General features: G+C 41.0%; 1 protein-coding gene across 6 annotated transcripts in view; it reads right to left on the bottom strand.

Moving 5' to 3' along the window:
* The window catches only part of MCTP1 (multiple C2 and transmembrane domain containing 1), a 1,233,450-nt gene that overhangs the window by 173,794 nt on the left and 1,035,584 nt on the right, over positions 1 to 24,072 (bottom strand). For all 6 annotated transcript variants that reach the window (XM_075325086.1, XM_075325087.1, XM_075325088.1 and 3 more), the window contains one exon: positions 6,949 to 7,068. In XM_075325086.1, coding sequence (XP_075181201.1) covers positions 6,949 to 7,068 — 120 coding nt within the window. The remainder of the gene's footprint in view (positions 1 to 6,948; positions 7,069 to 24,072) is intronic.

Here is a 24,072-nt window from a genome sequence, read left to right as displayed (position 1 = left end):
ATAAGACACCGCTGTTCAGCAAAATAATCATTAAAATTATTTTTTACCAATATGTCACATAATACCATGCTAATTTATGGTCGTTTGTCACACAACTCATGCCTAGAATTCTCTTATTTATATGACATAGATGACTGTTGAAGGGATATTTGATGGCCGCAAGTATCCTTTGATGTGACTATAACACATAGTTAGTGTGTTAGTGTGTGGATCAATTCAGTATATTGTGGGGGTCTCCAGTTACACAGTCAATGAGTTACATATCATATTCAGATAAGATTAGATTGAAGCATAAAACATGAGGCCTACCTGGGAGAAGTGGACCCCACAAGTTGCATGCACTACAAATTTTGGCTTGGGATAAACTGAGGAATGAAAAACCGTGGGATCTCCTTGTATTTACCCTTTAATCCCTGTAGGGAAATATTGACTGTCCTTCAGGGAGTCCCAGAACACAATTCAATAGACATCAGAACCAGCGATCAGGGCAGGCAGTAGAAAAGAAGGTCAGGGCAGGCAGAGTTCAGTATGGAAAACTAGCAGGAGGTCAGGGCAGGCAGGGTTCACTTACTATAGAAGACTAATAGGAGGTCAGGGCAGGCAGTAGACAAAAATCTACGTCAGTACAGAAGCTGAGAAGACAACTTAAGAATACCTTTGCACAGACAGGAACTGGAGGGAATCGGAACTGTGAGAATACAATATATTTTTCTATGTGTTTTTCTACTGTGACAATCCAATATATTTTTTTATATGCCTTTTCTATAACCAAACTTTCTTTTCTATATAAGTAACAAGAGACTGTAAGCATGTCTACACCAAGGTCAGCAGCTGATATCGTGAAACAAGTGAACAGAATGAAGAGATTGATAATGATGATGACTGGCTACAAATTTCGGATCCATGGCTGAGGTGCTATGTGAAAAAAACTCTGTAAGTTATGGAGTTGGAACACAGGAGGGGCTGGAGGTGATTTCACAAAAAAATGGATAAACGTCACAGGCTCTCTGCATATGCTCTTATTATAACCAATGGTATACTCGGGAATTTTACTAAAAGATTAACCCATTATTGCTCTATAAAAAGGCTTGTGATAATTAAAGCATGTTACATGTGCACCTGCTTTTCACTGAGAAAGGAATTCATACCAGCTATATATCAGGTCTGAATTTCTCCACTGGCTCTCAGCGACCTTCAATTCGAGATAACAGCAGACATTCACTGTTAAGAAGGAGATTTCTTGAAAAATGTGGAATTTCTCCTTAACAAAAGGTGTATGCAATCACACTCAGCTCTGCTTTACCCATGGCACTTTGTAATCGCACACAGCTCTCTCAATGAGGAGATCTCCACAACAGAGATGATAAATTAAACAATAAACTATGTTTTACTTAGCCCTGCATGTACTATTCAATTTAGTGGCCAGTTTAACATGCTCAAACAGGTGATAAATTATCTTTACTATCTTTACTTTCATTAAAATGGCTGGAGGTGACATTACCACACCTAATAATTTTTTATTATTTTCAGGAAGGGAAATAAATTACCGTGCTGCAAAGAAAAAAAAAAGATGAGATGACAATTTTATATATATATATATATATATATATATATACATATATATATATATATATTCCAATGATTAGATAAGTATATATTCAATGGCTTTGTAAGAAGTTTAATAATATAGGTTGTGGATATTGAGTTCTTATTCCTGGACCCTGAGAGGACACAAAAGTTTTCACGTGAACACCATTAATAAGAACGATGTGTGATAGTTTGAGTTACGTGTTTGATTGTACATTATAATCAGAGATGAGCGGAGCAATGGAATTTCGGGTTCTATTGCTTCAACCGGACTTTAGATAAAGTTCTATTCTGGAGCTGGACTTGACCTGAACCCCATTGTAAATCACTGATCGAGCAGTTCGGCTCTCTAACCACATACAGCCAGCCATAAACAAAGCACTTCCGGGGGAAATTATGGGAGGGGTTTTATTTTTTTTTTCGAGCACCCTATAACGTGTTGTTATCCCCAGTGTGAGCCGTTCAAACACTGCAAGCGGCTCGCACTGATATGAGACAGAGCGTACCAGAGCACACTGCTGCTCGCTCAAGTAGTTTCCATACGTAAAGCCTACGAACTCGAACAATAATGTTTTTGTTAAGTCTCTGTTGGGCACGAACATCGAACTTTAAGGTTCGGGTCTGCTCTTCTCTAATTATAACCCATAAGTGTTTTATCGGGACAATTAGATTCTTTCAGATCTGTATCAATTTTATTACATAATTAAACGGCAGCACCTTACAAAGCATTATTCAGCATAAGGTCATCTGAAATATTTACAGAAATGAGTGAGTCATTGAATAATGAGAAGAAGCCCAGAGAGGAGACTGTAGCATAGACTGCTGTAAATGAAAGGACAGTTGCTGTAACATTCTACCGTATGCTCATATCTAATAAAATCTCTAGCGCTGCTGCAATCAGACCATAGCAAGAACTATCTGTGACTGTTATCCATTTTATGCCTGTGGCTAGCAAACTGAGCAGCCAGCATAGATATTAAGATGTCTCTATTTTTGGCACTACACAATACTGCTCTGCTGTATCATGATGCTACTGCAAATAATTAAAATATGTGCCTAGACTGATGATCGACTTAAAAAAATGTGTTCAAGCCTGGCTGAGAACTGCAGAACACTATAATTTATATCAGATGTAGAAATGCAGGTTCCTATTGTTTCTAAGGCAAAATATAAAACATTTACTGAATATCGAAATAAAAACAAATTGATATAAATCTTATCTCTTTTCAATTGATTTAAATAGTTATATAAGCTCATTATCCATCTAGACTAAATTAAGAATGTAATCCTTTTTCGCCTTTATGAAATTGGTATAAATATAGGTACGTATGTACTTCCCCTGAACATGAATTTCCTTAAGGGGTTGCCCTATCACAACATATAGATGAGCTTTCCGCCGGATAGGTCATTAATATCAGATCGATAGAATCAGGGGCTGGCTGGCAAACTGTGGCCTGGGGGTCAATCACACATCAGTGGCCCATGAGCAGTGGCCCATCCTTATTGTGTTTACAGTAAGAAATTCACCACTGAGTGGGCTCAATATGTCAGACTCTATACAGAAACCTCCTCATCAAAGATCTGAGGCTCATTACACAGAAATGGTACTACAACCCAGCTAACTACATAGAAGCAGTAAAAGAAGCAACATTACTACACAGATATGGTACCAAAACCAAGCTGAGGCTATGTTCACACGCCGCGTTTTTGCTGCTTTTTTTTCTGTAGCCAAAATCTGCTCATCTGGCAGTAAAAACGCCAATTTGTTTCAGCATTTTCGTGGCATTTTTGGGTGCGGATTAGATGTGTGCCTTGTCTACAGTACATGCTTAATAAGTTAATTTTATTCACCAACACACTTCACTGAAAATGCTGGTGCATTTTTGCAGAGTTTTTTTTCACTTTCTGTGGGAGAAAAAAATGCTGCAAGAATTAGCATGCTATAAATTTTAAAAAGCTGCAGTTTGCAAATTCAGGGAAAGAAAAGCATGCAATTTCTGAAATCTCATAGCTTTTGCTGGTACTGTAAAAAGCAGACCAAATAGCAAGTAGTATAGATGACTGAAAGGATTATTAAAACATAACCTTTAATTGATTTACTAAAATAATAACACCCACTTTAAAGTGTTCTAGTGCTCATATGTGCTCGATGTTAAAAATAAGAATGGAAATACACGATTCAAAACTCGTCCAATTCAGGACAAATACCAATTACTGGTGAAGTCTAGGGATCAGTAATATCAATTTACACCCCCACATCAAACCAATATAGGGGATCACAGTGGTTGTCAACAATCCCAACGCTCAACTACATCTAGTAACGGATAAACTATAGTTGACACCATGCAATATGCAACAGTTAATCCGTGTAATGCTATTAGATTTAGTGGATCAAAAAACTTGCCTCTAAAAATATATAAATACATGAGCAGTGGCTCATATTCATTAAAATGCTAATGGACATGTAAACATTGTCATTATACTTACAGGTCCCGCGACGCGTCCTGCAGACTCTGTCTCCTGCCGCTTCTGCTTCTGATCATCGCTGTGCCCTTCCGCTCCTGGTAACCAGCACTGACGATAGGACCTTCCATGACATCATATCCATGTGACCAGTCATGTGTGAATGTTAAATTACCTCATTGGTTACAGACCAGTCACATGGCTATGACGTCATGGTAGGTCCTGTCAGTGCATCTCACCGGTACGCGGTGCTCGCCCAAGCATCTCAGTACTTGGTATACTCGGCGAGTGCCGTCTACCGGCGAGAAGCTTGGGCACATGCTTGGCTCCCACTACCCTGAATGTTGGCGCTCTTTACAGAGTCAGCCCACATGCAGGGATTGGCTGCCACAGCCGGTGATGAATAGTGGCGCCGGGAATCAGGTTATCGGACACCACCGTTGCTATAGTAACTCGCTCATTAGGTTACTATGGCAACAGTGGGAGCAGTGATGTCACCGCCTACCAACCCGCAGCCCCTGATCACTCATTGAGTGATTACACAGCGCGGGGAGCAAAAATGTTCTTCCTCCGCCCAGTGCATTCTGATATAGCAGAGCTAGATCGGTTGAAGAAGACAGAAGACCAGGATCGTGGAGGGGTGAGAAGGAGTAATAAAGATGGAATCTCTAACTGTCTCTGTGTATTTATTTATAATAAAGTATTTTTTCTCTGTGTGATGTCTTTTTTTAATCCTTTATTGGAGATCCTTAATGGTAGGGTCAAACTTGGCCTGATATTAAGAATATCTGGCTTAATACTAGCTGATAAAACAAAGCTGGTATTAACCCCTTATTACCCAGCGTGCCACCCGACACCAGGGCCACTAGAAGAGTTGGATACAGCACCAGAAGATGGTGCTTCTATGACATCACAGTACTGTAAAAATAAATAATTTTAAAAAATGTAGTATTTTTGATTCTCAGCGCAGATAAAGCGGACGGCTAGGTGCTGCCACCCCCCGCTGCCTGATTTACCTTGGCTGACGATCAAAATACAGGCAAGCCCATTAATTTTTTTTTATTTAAAAAAAAAATGCGTGGGATCCCACCGTATTTTGTTCGCCAGTCAGGCAAAGCCAGGCAGCTGGGGGCTGGGATTCTCGGCAGCCTGCAGCCGCCCCTGGAAACGGCGCATTGTTTATTAGCGCCATTTCCAGGCACGTTACCTGACTTGTCCAGCATCCCTGATGGCAGTGGCACAGCTATGATCAGACCGACGCGGAAACGGCCAGGAGGCGGAGTCTGCAGGATGTGCAGCAGGACCTGTAAGTATGATCATAATGTTTTTTAAGACCGTGGGTTTTTTTACAGCCCCTGGACCCGAACTGGACCTAAACTGTAACATGAGCTTCCCAGGAAAGCTTGTGATCAGGATCGTGTGCACGAACACCATGTGTTCAGTACGGACCCCGAACTTTACAGTTCGGGTTACTCCATCCCTATTGAAGAGAAATTATGCATTCATTAATAAAGGCCAGGTAATATCTTTTCAAAGATATATAGTGGATGCAATGTTCTATTTGTGCCCTATATGTGCCAAGAGTGACGACTGAAAAGCATCAGAAGAACAGTAACAACTAAAGGCCCCTTTACACACTGAAACTTTCTAGCGATCCTACCAGCGATCTCGTCCTGGACGGGATCGCTGGAAAGTCTCTGGTGAGTCGCTGGTGAGCTGTCAAACAGGAAGATCTGGCCAATGACGCAGCAGCGATACGGACCTGCAGAACGGCCTCGCTGGAAAGGGAAAGCTAGCACGCCTATGGGCTGGGTCGCTAACGATGTCATTGTAACTGTGTCAAACACACATGCTGACAGCAGGGGCCAGGTTGCTGATGCGTCTCACGCACTGCAATTGTCGCTGGGGAGGTCGCTATTACGTCACAAAACCGGTGACGTTACAGCGATAATCGCTAGCGATATTGCAGTGTGTAAGGCGGGTTTCCATCGCTAGCAATTGCCCTTCCGCATTGCCATCGGGACGCAGGTAAGGTGATGTTTGTCGCTCCTGCGGGTTTACACAGTGGGCTGCCAATAACTCCTTATTACCCCGATTTGCCAAAGCACCAGTGCAAATCGGGAAGAGCCAGGTACAGTCCCAGAACTGTCGCATCTAATGTATGCGGCAATTCTGGGCGGCTGCTGTGACACGCACACCGGCTGCTGTGATTGGGTGCAGTGAGACACCTGTCACTAAGCGTGGGGGCGTGTCTCACTGCAACCAATCATAGGCGCCGGCAGGCGGGGAAAGCAGGGAATACGAGATTGTTTAATGAGCGGCCGACTTTTTCAAAATAGTAAAATCCGCCGAAGCAGTGTGAATGCCGTGCAGCGCCGCGCCAGTGATCCGGGATCGGTGAGTATGAGAGAGGGAGTAAGAGGGATAGACTGACATGGACAGAGAGAGAGGGACAGAGATAGTGATCGACTGACAGAGATTAGTGAATGACAGACATTGTGAGGCGCTTCAGAACGCAGCTTTTCAGCTGCGCTCTGAAGCGGACCTTTTTAAGCTGCGGTGCAGAGCGCACACCTGCGCACATAGCCTCAGACATCAAAATCGTATGAGGGATGTCACACATTTCAATTGACTAGGTTCGTACAACAAAACGTCCAATGTATGAGGAATAAACGACGTGTATGCGATCACCGTATTTGCGTTCAATCTTGATCGCACATAGGTGTCACACGCAAATACGTCACGAATGATGCCGGATATGCGTCACTTACAACTTGACCCCGACGACGGATTGAAAGATCTATTGAAGCGTGTAAAGCAGGCATTACCTTGTTCAATTCAAGACAAACATTGACCATGATTACATTTTCTGAACAAGATGTGATAAGTATCACTCACCATATCCTGTGTCCTGTTATCTTTTCCTGATATGATTAAGAAATAGTTCCAAGCCAATAACAGCAAAACAGCCAATGGGATCATGTAAATCTCAAAATTCCAGACCACAAGGAGAAAGACCTGCAGAGACAAAAATACATGCCATTGTATCAAATGTCATCTGCAGCTGATATGTTTCTAATGTACATTACAGGATAAGAGAAAATTCAATATTCTGAATAGATTCCAACGTATCAAACCTTAACACAGATGTAGAAGCCAGAATTTGATATATTGCAATGTCATAATTCACTGAAAAAAAAAATATAACTCAGTAGGTTATATTTCTTAATTTCAGCACCGCAGAAATTCATAGATACAGTATCATGCAAAAGTTGTAGGCAGGTGTTAAAAAAAAGCTGGAAAGTAAGAATACTGTAAATAATCAGTGTTAGTTTATTTCTATCAATTAATAAAATGCAAAGTGAATGAAAGAGAAATATAAATCAAATCAATATTTGGTGTGATCACTGATCACCCTTTGCCTTCCATACATTATTACCGCTAGGTACACTTGTAAACTGTTGTTGAAGGATCTTAGCAAGGAGGCTGTTCTAAACATCTTGGAAAAATACCAACAGATCTTCTGTAGATATAGGTAAGATATAGGTTAGCAAATCTTTGTGTCTCTTCTAGTTATGGACGGACTCGCAGATACCCGACTTATATGGCGACCGGTGTCCGGGAAGCTATCCAGGGTCAATTCCGGGCCAAAACCGTTTTTTTTCTTAAACCCAGTTGGACATCACTAGTCATTAGTTAAGATCACTTGCTGCCATTTTTTCTACACCAGGGTTCCAATACGTTCGTGCACAGTTGTGTCTCTTGGCCTTTTTTACATGTTTAAGGTATACTTTCTGGTCACAATTCTTTCTTGAACATCACTTCTGGAAAGACATTTCCCAAAGGATTATGGTTGTAGTCAGGTCAAACTGATTACTGTCAGTTCGGAGCTGGTTGCACTGGTGGACATCTTCTGATTTCAAAGGAAAATATGTGTCTTTTATCTGCTGCACTAAGTTTTATTGGCTAATCACTGCATCCACAGTCCTACATCTATTGTTGCCCATTTATTGGTGTCTTCAATGCTGAGAAATACAGGGCAGATACTTATCCATCATGTAACAATATCAGGGAAGCTTCTGATTGACTCCAATTTATTCTGCAGCTGGATAATGACCACTTGTATACAGCCAATGTCATTAGGAACTATCTTCAGAGTAAAGAAGAATAAGGTTTCTTGAAGGTGATGATATGCCCCCACACAGCCCTGATCTCAACATCATTACATGACAGCACACAAGTGAAAAACGATTACCATCCCTTTATCCTGCCATACTTGAACACATGTTAATGTCATGTCAACATTGCTTAGTCTGTATTTGCGTTAAAGAGCCTGATAGAGATTGGATACAGTTCTAGGAGACCTCAGAGTGTAATACATGTTTTTTTCAGGGCAATTGGAGTATATGTAACATAGGAAGTATTGTCAGTTACCTCATTTTAGATAATAGGGTCATGTCTTCTTCTACCTACCAGCTTAAGGTGATTTTTACTTTTTATTAGCAGGATCCAGCTCGCCCATCAAATTGTAGTTTTTTCTACCCCGGTAGAGGCATTTTGGTAAGGACCCAGAATAAGAGATACGCCTTGATGCTGGCTGCTGGGCTCACAAAAAAAATGGCCTTTTTATATGCTAATTGTCTCAATTTTTAAACGTATTTCCTTAGCACTAATGCATGTCCTAATATCTATATTCAATGTTTGATTGTCTTAGCATCCCAGAGTGAAGCTGTATATTTGTTAGTGTATTTCATGTTCAGTTTGTACCTTTTCAACATTTGCTTGTTAGGAAGTGTCGACAGCACGCTCATTGTAATATATATAACCTATACATATCTATCTATCTAAAGTTCGTCTGAACTCACCAAACCGAACCTCCACAGGTTCGCTCATCTCTAATTATTATACATTTCTCATGTGTTGTCACTCAATTTGGTGCCGTCCATTTTTTTTACACGGGCATGAAAAATGGAGTGGTAAATCTAAACCTTGCTTTCCCCATCTTCTGACACACCAGCACTGGGGCCGTGGGATTACTCGTCACCAGGCCGTGATGGCTCTGCTTCGGGGGACGCCGCGGTTGCAAGGCCCAGTACTGTGACCCCGGCAGTGTCAATTAAAGTGGACGGGGGATGAATGGATGATGGGGATGGTAGTTTGTGATGACACCTGTGTATGTGGCAAGTGGGATGCCGCTGCTGCGGGATGGGGGCCTCTGGGGAAGATGGTGATGCAGCTTAGATGGTAAGACAAATTTGTGTGCGGTGTGTGGCTGCGGTGCTTGAAGTCACCTCAGAAGCTGGTTTTGCTAGCGGAGCTCGTAGGTTTTTTGCATTTAGCCTAGGGACCAGTGCGACCAAGTCCTTCCACCCGAAGATTATATGTGGAACAAGGCCACGAGAGGTTATGATGCTCCCGTGGTCTCTAGGACACCTTCTATCTGTGTCCGGGCTGGGGGGTACCTGCTCTAGGCCGCGGGTCTTAGCTCCTCTACTGCTACTCTTTCTCTCCTCCACACTCCACACTGTGTTCTCACTTGTTCCCACTCCTAAGACTCCATCCCCCCAGCTTGGCTTTGGGTATAATCATGCCCTTGCCATGTCTGATCAGGTGTTGCAGAGCCTGGGTGTCGTGCTTTGTGTAAACCGGTGTTGACCTCCTTATTACCCAGGTTGTAATACCACACCTCTGGCTAAGGTGCAGTACCTTTGTGGTGACTGAAGCCTCAGGGGCGCCAACCTTCCCTATGCTGTAGGATTAGAAAGGCAGGATTTGTGTGGTTTAAACATAGCACTGCACTCCTCAAGCATCTGCCTCAGACATCTTGGAAGCAGACGGAACGGAACACTGTTCTGTGCAGACAAGGCAAATGGAGGGCACTAGGTATAAGGCTATATGGGATGGCTATACAGTTGCAGGTTGGAAGGTTGACATACCTTACTTGCTAAATATCAGTTGACATACAGATTTAAAAGGGTTGTCGGCACTAGACCCAGGGAGGGTGAGAAGCTCTTGAATTTATTATTTCATACACTTCACACCATTAGGGGCCATTTTTCTGGAAGTGGACAACCCCTTGAACAAATGAGTGATATCAGAACATCACCAGTCCTTTCTTTCCAATTAAATAAAAGTAATGCTACTGTAAATTCCTGTGATCTGTTGCCACCTGGACTGCGAGGTGACATTTACACACTTTATTTCAGCAATGACCTGTGCACACTAAAATTGATGAATTATCATGGTCGTACTATTGTAGTACTATATTATGCCCAGTGAAATCAAAGTATGATCATGTAATACTTGGCAGTGGAAAAACCTCCAGAGGAAATAGGTACAAAAAAATTCCAAAATATCACCATATACGTCGTTAACAACCACTATGACACAATAACTTTAATTGTTACAACTGCTGAAGTAATACATTTCCTTCATAAATAAATTAATTTGCCTTACATTTTGGGGAAAAAACCCTTTAACAATTCCTATTCTTTCATATTAAGTTTCCAATTAATTATGATAAACTTTTCTTATTTGTTTTGTAATCTTCCTCATAAAAGGTTTCTATTATTTCACCCTTGAGACAATGCTACTTTACTTCAATGGTAAAATTATTGATAGTAGAGTAGGAGCAATGCACGAAGAATTACAATGACTGTGAAATCCAGAAGAGTTCAACCTATTTATATTACTGATTAACACTGAATCATTATTTAATACCAAAGACCTTCATCTCACTGGTATAACAATGTCAGATGAACCGGCGGATGATGCAAATGTCAAGTCTCGTACAGCATGCCTGAAGGTCCTTTTGTTGGAAATCAGAAGTGATTAGGAAAAATTCTTATTCTGCGGTTAACAGTAAACATACATAAGAAGAAATGAAGAAATTGCTTTTAGCAGAGCTGCCTGGAATAATAACGATACCAGTGATCACAGCATTTAAAAGAAAGTCATCAACTATTTCACTGCAGAACAAATCCTGCAGGGCTTTCTCACACTGCAAGGAGGAATAAGGAGATACAAATCCCCGGGTAATGCAATGATTGAGCAGTGATTACACAGATACCATAGCAAAGTGAACAAAAGGTGCTTAATAACATTCAGTAATTCGGATGAGTCACAAGTGACCACTAGTTTATTATTAACGAACCCTGCACATTTATTCATAGGGTCATACTACTTTCTTCTTTAAAAATCCTTTAAAAGATCTTATATTTACACGTTTCTGCTTTCTTATATTTAGTATGCATTGCTATTTTTCATATAACCTATGGAGAAAAATAACAAAACATATGCCTTAGGGGTGCTTCACACATAGCGAGATCGCTACCGAAATCGCTGCTACGTCACGGTTTTGGTGACGCAACAGTGACCTCATTAGCGATCTCGCTGTGTGTGACACTGAGCAGCGATCTGGCCCCTGCTGTGAGATCGCTGCTCGTTACACACAGCTCTGGTTCGTTTTTTTTTTGTTGCTCTCCCGCTGATAAGCACACATCGCTGTGTGTGACAGCGAGAGAGCGACGAAATGAAGCGAGCAGGGAGCAGGAGCCGACATCTGGCAGCTGCGGTAAGCTGTAACCAAAATAAACATCGGGTAACCAAGGGAAGCCCTTTCCCTGGTTACCTGATATTTACCTTCGTTACCAGCCTCCGCCGCTCCCGCTGCCAGTGCCAGCTCCCTACTCTCTGCACTGTAGCTGCAGTACACATCGGGTTAATTAACCTGATGTGTACTGTAGCTAGGAGAGCAAGGAGCCAGCGCTAAGCAGTGTGCGCGGCTCCCTGCACATGTAGCTGCAGTACACATCAGGTTAATTAACCTGATGTGTACTGTAGCTAGGAGAGCAAGGAGCCAGTGCTAAGCAGTGTGCGCGGCTCTCTGCTCTCTGCACATGTAGCGACGTTATGATCGCTGCTGCGTCGCTGTGTTTGACAGCTAAGCAGCGATCATAACAGCGACTTACAAGGTCGCTGTTACGTCACAGAAAATGGTGACGTAACAGCGACGTCGTTGTCGCTGTCGCTATGTGTGAACCCAGCCTTAGGTTCAATTAAGCAAATTGCCTCTTCAGAGAGGAAAAAGATATGAACTCTAGCGCCACCTATTGGAAGTAGCAAACCTGAGGGTACAGTTCATCTTGCATTTTACATGAACGAGAGCAATAAAACATTGGATTGCGCTCACTTTAGTGCAAAACTATGGGGCAGTGTCCATCTGCAATTGATTTCTCATGCCATGCGTAATGAATTGCAGCATGCTGCATTTGGCAGAGAGTCTCGGCTCACGCACTGCACTCCAATGTCATGTGACTGCAGTGCGATGTATGCAGAGACAGGACGGGGAGGAGATGGGGAGAAAGTGTTCCCTCCCTCTTCTCCGCAGCTGTGATACGATCGCAAGATCGCATCACAGTTGCATGACCCTGACGCTCGCAGCAGAAAGTCATCAGCATATTGCTAATCAGAAGCTCTCTGTAAGTGGAACCGTACCCTAAATGTTAATATTGTGAGCAAAATACACTACTTCTATGCCATTGGAACAGCAAATTAATAAGATTTGTTTTACTAGCGCTTAGGAAATCAATACAGCACACAGCTAAGTATGGTGAACCCAAAGAGTTTTCCTTTATTAGAGCATGTGACCAGTTTATATATTGGGTCACAGAAAAAGGACAAGAACTTTCTGAACTATGTACCAATAGAAACAATAGGGGCAAGAATAGAAATGTGAACCTACCCCGCCCATCCAGTGTTAGCTGAATCCTATGACATTATTAGTTATAAGACAAGATGGACACTATAAGAAAAAAATGGATTCTGTTCCCTCACAATATCGGCCCTTTAGCGAGCCTTGCCATATGACAAGATAAAATCCAAATTACAATCTCAATTTGCAGTCACATGTTTTGGGGTATTGGCCCTCTTCAGTGCAAAGTTTGAGATCTGCTTTGGCTATATGAAAGGTTTCGGACTGGGAACCAAGGGGTAACATTTCTCCTTGTAGAGAGTGACATGTCTAGCGTGGCTGTGTTAGGACGCTTATGATTTAGTTTACATTCACACATCTGTGTGAAATGCCCGATTTTTTTCTGAAATGGCACATGGACCATAGAATTTCATTGATTTATTCACATATCCATGAAAAATTACAGATACCAGTGTGACATCCGTGAGACTAGTGTCACACTAGGGTGCCATGGGCCACCTGAAGCATATCATTGGAGATCCTCTGTTCAGCTGCATGCAACATTACTGAAGCATTTACAAATTTGACTATGCTTTTCTATAATAAACTTAATAGCATTTTAAATTATGACACACTTTAATTGTCTGCAATTGCATTAAGTCCATATGTAGGGTGCTGGGTGGCTACTCCTGCACATGGGCCCACCAGTGAATTCACCTGCACCCCTGTTGGCCAGTCCGAGCCTGCAAGCTAGTCCTTTTCTAATCCAATTTTGAGCATTGGAATAAGACATGCGTAGTGGTCTGTGTGGTCCCCAATAAAACTTAATACAGATGTGAGCATGTGGCCATATCTCGAGCTTCCTGAATGTTACTAATAATAACACTGACTCCAAAAACCTTACAAAAGGACCCTATTCAGTGTATGCAGACTTCTCAATATTTACTATCAACATTAGAATAAATTTTGTGTGAAAGTGAAGCAAATCACACATGCAGCATTTTCATTGTTGCCCCAATCCCAATTTTCCAGTACATTTGCTCAGTTTCCCCAGCTCCTAAAGTATGGAAATAAATGGAGAGGACCATGGACATGTGCAGTCACTAGAGATTATGAAATTTCAATCTGCAAACTTTGTCAAATTTTAAATAACATTTATATTGCTGCTATGAGGTCTTCTAAGACTGTACTCAATCCCTTTCAAAAATTTTAACGCAAACACTGCCTTTTAGTAATGTTAAAGTGAACGCAACATCTATGACTTGTGTGTAATCACACACACTGTAGGATTTGTTGACTATTTTAGGGCTTTCTCAACCTATCTCTATTGCTAAGCTGTGAACTGAAACATTTATCACTATCCAGTTCCGCTCCAAATGGCTGATGCATTCCCTGCCACTGCTTTTATACAGGCTATGATAGAGCCACCTGGTTGGCTCTGCTATACTACGCGCTTTCTTAGCGGCAAGGCATTATGGGAGGCATGCCAAGTCGTGCCTGAGATCATTGGCACATTTTCTGTTGGATGCAATATTCTGTATCGCATAAGACGCCCTTTTTGGTTACTCACAAGAATTTTCTGGTTTCATTTAATTTCTAAAAATTCAACATGAATTCAATTAGCATGAAATGGATTCATTGACCTCCTGCAGCTGCCTGTCCATACTCTGGCTAAACAAGCAGTAAGGGTGTTGGGGGACTCATTCTCAGGAGTGGGTCCCAGAAGTGAAACAGTAAATAAGAGGGAGAAGGATTCATCTGCAGTATCTCTCCATCTGTATGTGTGCAAGACTGCATGTTATGTTAGGGGAGAATGAGTGTGAGATTTCTGATTGAGTCAAAGCACACAGCATTAAGGCCACAACCTACGGATTTTGGCGGGAACAGCTGAAAGATTAATGTGCATGGTGCTTCCAGATATTCCCCTCAAATGATTTTCGGAAAGAGAAGGATCTGGCCTGTTTGAATTTCCATTGCCAATCGTCTTGTATCTGTTGAAGATAAGCCATGGCCAAAGAAGTCTGGGAGCGGCTCTCTCATGGACAACACAGGAGTGCTCATCCGAGCCTTGTGTTACTGTGCATGAGGGGGTGAAGAGAAATCGTTATTGGCAAACAATCTTACATCATACCTGTTAAAGTTTCCCTAACATGCAAAGATGTATACAGAAAATACATATAAAAAAGGTTCTAAAATAGAAAAAAAAGTTCAAAAATGCAGGTTAGGCTTTGTCTACTGGCATGCATATGCATCTTGAAGACTTTTATAGAAAAGCATAGTTTGCTACAGATTTTTATACATACAGAGGTTTTCAGTAAATAGTACCAAATAGTTTACAATTTTGTTTAACAATTCAAGGGGTATCTGCTCATTTATCTAAAGTGGGTGACTGGGGCGATGAAATAGAAACAGTGAAACAAAAACTGCACTAAACTATCGTAGCAACTCACATCACTTTTTAGTATTGTAGGGTATCCCAAAGTCATACCCTCAGTGAACATAAAATGGTGACATATTCTAATCAGATATGAATTAATATTTACTTAGACATGTCATGAAAATGACTGATGGGATGGCACTTTTTAAACAGGTGCACTTCTGGATGAGGCTGAAAAGATAAGGTAATATTTCCAGCCAGCAATTCCACTGGTGGACACTAGTAGAGATGAGCAAATCTGAGGTTTTTGAACCGAACACCAACTTAAAAAACAGGGCTCGGGTTTGGAGTTTGGATGATTTACGTGTGAACTTGACTCGTATAAGCAAAGCTGTGCTCAGGTACTCTTGGTGCTCAGCCCTGTGTGAGCCGCTTGCAGTGTTTTAACTGCTTTCACCGGGGGGTAACAACAGTGTGATCACATGTAGTGTGCGACCCCAAACAAAAATTTGAAAAGGTCGCCTACCCTCCACCGAAAGTAATCTGCTTATGGCTGGCTGTATGTTAAAGGAGACTCAAATTGCCAATTAGTGTTTCCAAACCTCCTCAGGCAACGTTCGGACACGTGGAGGTTCAGTTCAATTGCTGCCAGCGAATCGAAACTACAAAGGTTCACTCATCTTTAGACACTAGACACTGGCAAACTAAACCTGTGTTCCTCCAGTTAGTGGGTGTAATGCAAGCCACTACTTATGGGTAGTACAGATGGAAGAGTAGTCAAAAAAGCCAGGGTCTAGTAACAGGAGGACACATATGGACACAGGGAGAATTCAGGAGTCAGATCACGATCCAGGGTCAGTATTCCAGGAAGACACGTAATAACGTCAGGGAGAAAACTGAAATGTAGTCAGATAACGGTCTGCGGTCAAAAGCCAAGAAGTCACAACAGGAACAGGGAGCAGGCAAAGAGGAGTCGAGCAACAGTCCGGGATCAGAAAACAGAGATCAGAACAAAGCAAAGACACAGATTAACAGCACAACTACCAAACCAGAATGTATGACTGGAAAGCTCAGGGGGAGCATGGTCAGTAAAGAAACAGAGCAATTACCAGAAAAGCTGAAACACCTAGCACACACAGCTCCCAGAAACAAAATGGAATCCTGCACAGTCAATTAACCTGCCAGCTCCACAGTCCAGAAAACACAGCAGAGCATTTCCGGTGCAAGATGCTCTGCACAGAGGAATCGTGACAGTTGTAGAGCCCCTTGTCTTCTGAGATGAGCTCCCCGTGTACACATATTACAATATTTTTGTATGGACAATGTATATATTTAATCAGCTTGATCATTAACCAAATTAGAAAACTCTTGTCAAGCCTAATAAATACAATTATATTAATCTTTTTAGATATCAGAAATTATTTGTAGATTTTGAGCCCTCTCCCCCTCTGTACCTGTCTGTCACTGTTAGTTTCTTTATTGTGCTTGTTTGTACATTATTCAGAAAATACTGGATATAAATGATAATAATAATAATTCTCTATTTCTGTAATGAATTTTTTTGCCCTTTTTTGAACTGTTCCTTTTTTCTGTACTTTTTTTATAACCTAAATTGCTTAGACATTCTCTAAACTAAGGCCAAGTTTAAATGCTTTGCTGATAACATGTAAATAATTGAATATTAATATTCACAGTATGAAGAAGCATAATAAATATAAGCAGCATGAAATATCATGAAGCCGTGAGAGAGAATATCTCCCCCTGACAGAGTATATCTAGGAAACAGCTTGACATACAAAATAATAAGGGTATTATCTTGACATCCGAACCGCCCTTTTCATCAGGGAAAAGAAAGTGATGAGCAATATATCATAAACAATTTTGTAAATATGAAGCCATTTATGCGCATGTAAAAACAGTAACCCTTACTATAACTCAATAGAAGCAGTCCCTGCACATAGTCTGCAGTGCAAAGTCAGTAACTTCCAAAACAGGCAAAAGTCACAAAGTATTATAATGATACTAAAAGTGTTCCCTATTTCAGCATATTATGTATCTTAATATGTATCTTAATTTGTATTTTTTGCAATAAGATTGTTTTTGCCTTTACTACTTTGTAGATCCGTACAGTATATCAAATTTTTAGTCCTGCAAATAATCAGAATGTGTTTATATTGTTCCTTTTTTTATTTTTAAACTCTGCAATAATTTTCCTTTTAATATATTTTCAAACAGACTGAAGCGCTGACTTTCTCATGTAAAGCCCCAAATCCTCCGCTGCTTACTTACACACTGCCACACAACTGAATGGTACAATTATGGCGGCCTGAAGTTACCACTAGACGGAGCTGAAGAGACTACTTAAATGGAATCTGTCAGTAGGGTCTACACTCCTAAGCTATCTATATGGGCATGCTGAATAAAATGATACCTTGATCTCTGTGATCAGATGTCTTATTCCAAAAAAATGTATTATATGCAAATGAGCAGTTAGGATCTATGGGCCAGACCCAGATCTCAAGGAGAATCTGCCACCAGAGCTTATTTTAAATGAAAGGGGGCGTTACCAGTTTGAGACATATAATGACTGACACTACAGTGAGATCACAACCAGCACAGTACAGCAGAGCTAACATTATAATGAGACATAGTTCATTTCTGTTGTACTAATAAATTCCCACTGCATAGGTCCTTTCACAGTGCTTCAGCTCCTCAAAAGGAGTCAGGCTGGGGAGAGAGGGGTTGTACAGCAGAGCTGACATCACTGCAATTGTGTACGCAACGAGACAAGGTTCAGCTCTGCTGTACTGTGTTGGTTATAATCAGGCACAGCTCGGCGGCAGAGCTGCTAGCAGTATGAGAGGACAAGTGCTGCTGCAAATGTTTGTAATGAGACAGAGTTCAACTCTGCTGTATTGTGTTAGTTCTGATCTCATGGTAAAGCTGTGTGTGATTCAGTCATTCCATGTCTCACATTGGTAACACCCCCTTTCATTTATAATAAGCCCTGGAGGCAGATTCCTATGGAGACCAGTGTCCAGCCCAAAGATTTTAATAAGTCAATTGCATATGAGGAATCTGGAATAATATATCAGATCACAGATATCAACGTATTCTGCCTCCTATGACCTACATAGATTAGGAGGGTTGATCCTTTGGACAGATTCCCTTTAATTTCAATGGCATACAGCCAGAATTTTATCATTTAACTGTGTGAACTAAAGCATGGATTTGCAGCTTTGTATATGAAAAACAAACCTTTTTGTTCAATAATATATTAAAAAATAATCAGTTATTCTGACCCATTTAGAAAAATCTTGTAAAATGGACATATAAAGAAACATTCCCTCAAAACTTTTTATTGCATTAACCTCTTTAAGTGTCCATGTATTATAGTGTGGTAATAGATTCACCGATCGCCATCTCCATCTATACACTCCTATTTTTCACCATACCTAGCTCTTAGTGATCTTTTTCTACTTGTTATTAATGATCGGACCCCTATCCGGGCACCTACATATTCAGGAGTCCTGTATTCCCCATTTTACACTAGAAATACGGGATCGATCTACCGGCCTGTGATTCATATTCCACATTGTCCAGACTCACTAGTAATGTCTATCAACCATCAAAGACAGATCATAAAATACATTATGATTCCCTTCTTGTACACTATTTTTATTCAATGAAAATGTAAAAGCTATGGATAGGATCCACAGATTACAAATTTCCCCAAAAAGAAGTAGCAAATTTTTACTTTTCTAAATGAAATATCAAATTCATTATTTATAACTTTGCTTATACTTTTTTCCATTCCTTAATTTCTAGGTGGGCTGTAGTTTCTATTGAAACTAATTTGGTATACATAACATTTTTTTAGATCACTTTTTATTCCATTATTTTTAGGGAGGCATGGTGACCAACTCTGGAGTTTTCTTTTTTAATCACATTCACTACATGGGATAAAAAATATAATGATACAATACTTCAGACTTTTATGGTTGTAGCACTACCAAATAGATGTACCATATTTTTTGATTAATAAAACGCGCTGGATTATAAGATACACCACAAATTTAGAGGAGAAAAAAGGAGGTGAAAAAAATGGGGTCTGTCTTATAATCCAGTGGACTCTTACCGAGTGGGGGTGGAGCTGGGTCACAGAAGGCAGTGGCGATGGTGAACCAAGGCGATGCTGTGGCTGGTGCAGTGGGTGTCCCGGTGTCCTTATGCGGTGGGTGTCCCAAATGCTGTCGGTGGTGCAGGTTTTAAAGAAATGGCGCCTGGAGTCGGCGCGTGCGCAGATTGAGCTATCGACTCAATGACAAGCCGAAATCTCATTTGCACATGTGCCACCTCTGGGCGCCATTTTCCCTAAGTTCGCTGCTGGGAGATCAATGGGCTGGAGGTGGCATGAGCGCACATGAGATCTTGAGCCGAGAGCTCCATCTGTGCACGCCGACTCTGGGCGCCATTATTTGAAGACCTCACCACCTGCAGCCCCAGCAGCACAGCCGCTTCAGCAAACATCGCCCGCAGCCCTCGAAACACAGTGCCTGCAGCCGCAGCACAGCCATCAAAGCATTTCCCCTGCCACTTGTGACCTCGCACCACCCACCCCTGGTAAGCTACATTCGGATTATAAGACGCACCCCTCATTTTCCTCCCAAATTTTTTGTAGGAAAAGTGCGTCTTACAATCCGTTAAACACGGTATACTTTTACATTCCTTTTACCAAATTGGAAACAGTGATAAATATTTTATGTGATTTTATGTGATTTAGAAGATGCAGACCCCAAAATATCACTGCATTTTCCTTTAGACATTGGCCTTGAATTGAAGGTTAATAAAGAGTTTGCGACTAATTAATGTAACTGCCTTACAATCTATGATTTTTTTTCTCAGATAACGAGTGTTATAGATGAATATATATCTTCTCTGGGATCAAGAGGTTTTATTATAATGATGAGACAAGATCTTTAGCTAGGACAAAAGACGTAAAGAAGAATCTTCTCCTCATGGTCTTTCCTTTGCCTCATTCGAGCAAGAACAATGAACTTCTACATTTTGCTCGGCTTCAAGGCTTATCAATTGAAATCTGCAGTTGAGAGTTTTGATAATACATGCATTAAATGATCATTCAGAATGACTTGTGAGAGTATCCCTTGTGTAACACACTTCAAGAAAAATAATTTAAGTTGGAATACTGAACATCTTCCTCTTACTACAAACCACAGCATCTATAAAAGAGACTATCATCCGAAATGATTAACACCTTACAGCTCAAGAAACAAAGCCTGCCCTTTTATACAGGCAGCTGTGGATCATTAGCTCTAGTGATGGGACCTATGTGATGTGAATTTTTCTTTCTAATTAAAAGATGAGATTCTGTCGGTAACTATCTCTTCACTGAAAACGGAGAGGTGGAATTTCCATTTTGCATAGAATAGCTCTTTGCTCTTCAACAATAAGTTAAGCATGTTGCTTTTTTTTAATATCCATCCATCTGTTTCTGCAAAAAAAAACCCGTACCTTGTAAATTTGGAATTTAGTTTTATCCATAATATCAAATGCATATCTTTTTTAGGTTATAGCATTTATATATATACTATAGAGTCTCCCTTTCATTTAGGTGCCGTGGTTTAAATGTATAGAAAAATGACAATATACAATAAATCCTTCACAATGTATGGGTCCATAGTGTTTAGTGAATCGTTAGCTACTTAGTTAGTTAGATCGTTCTATCTAGATAATCCATAGCGCTCTCCTACAGTATGAAATTTTTCCAAAGTCGAAATTTATCCATTACAATGGGAAAGCAAAAAAAAAAAAAAAAATTATTGTTCATAGGGCCCTTAGCAATTATATGAAATTGTATAATACATCCACTGCCAAATCTGTCAATCCCGGTGATAAAATTGCCATGTTGAATTGTAGCAGATTGGCACTGTACTTCCAGCTCTCCTTCCTCTCTCCCTACTTCAAGGCCCGTCATTGGCCTCTGTAGGGCCACTCACTTCTCTCAGTGATCTGCCTCTCTTGCCCGTGATTCTGTACAGATGCCACCATTGCACAGGTCATTTTATCAGAAGGGATGTTGCATGTGCAGTAAGCTCCTGATGATGTTGTGAGAGCTGGATTGTCAATCTGTGAGTGTGCCGCACCCTCTAATGAGACGACCATTGGCAAATACAACGCCTGCGCAGGGGAAGAGTCACTGAGAGAAGAGTGATCTGTCCATCGGAGGTCAGAGGCTGTTGGCGAGCAGAATAATAAAGAGTGGAACAAGGTTTATATCACACTTGGAAATATGGATGCTCAAGAAGGGTTCAAACCTGTCATTAGATACAAGAGAACTTGGCACAGAATAATAAAGAGGGAGGTAGGAGAGTTGGAAATGCAGTGTCCGCCCATGCACTTGTGATTAAATGAGATTTCTCAGTAGCATGCTAAGATCGTGTGCCCATGATGAGCTTTTGGTGAGTTTTTGATGCTGCATAAAAAAACACAGGTTCTTATGGTTCCAGCAAAGTGGCTAGGATTTATAGAAATGTCATGCTCATTGTGCTTCTTTTTTACTCAGCATAAACTGCTCTGTAGTGTTTGTATCAAATCCGCAACATGTTAATTTCTCTTGCACGCATGCTGAGTTTTAGGTGCAGATTTTTCCCATAAACATGTATCAGGTGATGAAAATCTGCAGGTAAAAAAGCACGTGAGCTTTTACAACGAAAAAGTATCAAAATCGTATGTAATCCAGACATGACTATATCAATGAAGTTTTGCCAAATCTAAATGTCATTAAGTATTAAATACAAAGCAGCTTTAATTAAAGCATGAAAGACCAAAGAGACACAAAAACTGCAGACTTAAAAACGCAATAAAAACGCATGTAACGCGAAGCACTCAGAAACGCATATGACCTAATTTACTTAATAGGTGTAGAAATGGTGCAGAAAATCTGTAACATTAAAAACTCACCAAAAGCTCATGACAAAAATGTAGCTTACTTGTAGAACAAAACTATGATGTTAAAGAGGACCAACCACCAGGATTTTCCTATATAAACGAAAGCCAGTGCTATACTGCTGCTATTATGCTGATTCTATTCATACCTTGAGTTGTGAGATCGGATTTATACTTTCTGAAATATAGGCAAGTAAAGTTACAGAAATACATTGCTATTTGATTGACAGCACCTACAGAATATCAAATAGGTGGGTCAGGTTTTGCTAGTTAGTCCTGCCCCTGTCTGCCTGTCCTTCCTCCCCTGTCTCTGTTATTACCGGTGGAGGAAGGAGAGGAAGGACATGGGATGGAAGGACAGGGTCAGGAAGGACAGGGACACAGACAGGGAAGAGAATAAGTAGCAAAACCCGACCCACCTATTAGATATTTTGTAGCTGCTATCAATCAATTAACAATGTATTTTACAAACTTTACTTGCCTATATTTTTAGAAAGTATACATCTGATCTCACAACTAAAGGTATGTTTATAATCCACACGATAGCGTCAGTCTGGCACTTGATTTAGTTTAAAGAGAGAAATCCTGGTGGTTGGTCCTTTTTAATGAGTCTAAAGTGGACTCATACAGTCATAGCCAAAAGTTTTGAGAATCACACCAAAATTATATTTTCACATGATCTGTTGACCTCTGGTTTTTAATTGTGTTTGTCTGATATTTACATCACATACAGAAATATAATTGCAATCATATTATGAGTACCAAAAGGTTATATTGACAGAATGAGTTAATGCAGCAAGTCAATATTTGCAGTGTTGACCCTTCTTCTTCAGGACCTCTGCAATTCTCCCTGGCATGCTCTCAATCAACTTCTGGACCAAATCCTGACTGATAGCTGTCCATTCTTGCATAAGCAATGCTTTCATTTTGCCAGAATTTGTTGGTTTTTGTTTGTCCACCCGTCTCTTGATGATTGCCCAAAAGTTCTCAATGGGATTAAGATCTGGGGAGTTTCCAGGCCATGGACCCAAAATCTCTATGTTTTGTTCCATGAGCCATTTAGTGATCACCTTTGCTTTATGGCAAGGTGCTCCATCATGCTGGAAAAGGCATTGTTGGGCGCCAAACTGCTCTTGGACAGTTGGGAGAAGTTGCTCTTGGAGGACATTCTGGTACCATTCTTTATTCATGGCTGTGTTTTTAGGCAAGACTGTGAATGAGTCGATTCCCTTGGCTGAGAAGCAACCCCACACATGAATCGTTTCAGGATGCTTAACAGTTGGCATGAGACAAGACTGGTGGTAGCGCTCACCTCTTCTTCTCCTAATAAGCTGTTTTCCAGATGTCCCAAACAATCGAAAAGGGGATTCATCTGAGAAAATGACTTTACCCCAGTCCTCAGCAGTCCACTCCCTGTACCTTTTGCAGAATATCAGTCAGTCCCTGATGTTTTTCTGTAGAGAAGTGGCTTCTTTGCTGCCCTCCTTAAAACCAGGCCTTGCTCAAGCAGTCTCCGCCTCACAATGCGTGCAGAAGCACTCACACCAGCCCGCTGCCATTGCTGAGCTAGCTCGGCACTGCTGGTAGTCCGATCCCACAGCTGAAACAGTTTTAAGATACGGTCCTTGCGTTTGCTGGTCCTTCTTGGGCGCCCTGGAGCCTTTTTGGCAACAATGGAAGCTCTCTCCTTGAAGTTCTTGATGATGCGATAGATTGTTGACTGAGGTGCAATCTTTGTAGCTGCAATACTCTTCCCTGTTAGGCCATTTTTGTGCAAAGCAATGATGGCTGCACGTGTTTCTTTAGAGATAAGCATGGTTAACTGAAGAGAAACAATGATACCAAGCACCAGCCTCCTTTTAAAGTATCCAGTGATGTCATTGTTACTTAATCATGACTGATTGTTCGCCAGCCCTGTCCTCATCAACACCCACACCTGTGTTAATGGAACAATCACTAAAACAATGTTAGCTGCTCCTTTTAAGGC

The sequence above is a fragment of the Anomaloglossus baeobatrachus genome, chromosome 1 (genome assembly GCF_048569485.1).
Source record: "Anomaloglossus baeobatrachus isolate aAnoBae1 chromosome 1, aAnoBae1.hap1, whole genome shotgun sequence".
In the NCBI taxonomy this organism is placed as follows: domain Eukaryota; kingdom Metazoa; phylum Chordata; class Amphibia; order Anura; family Aromobatidae; genus Anomaloglossus; species Anomaloglossus baeobatrachus.
Note: the sequence above shows the minus strand (reverse complement) of the source record. Positions and strands in the feature narration are given on the sequence as shown.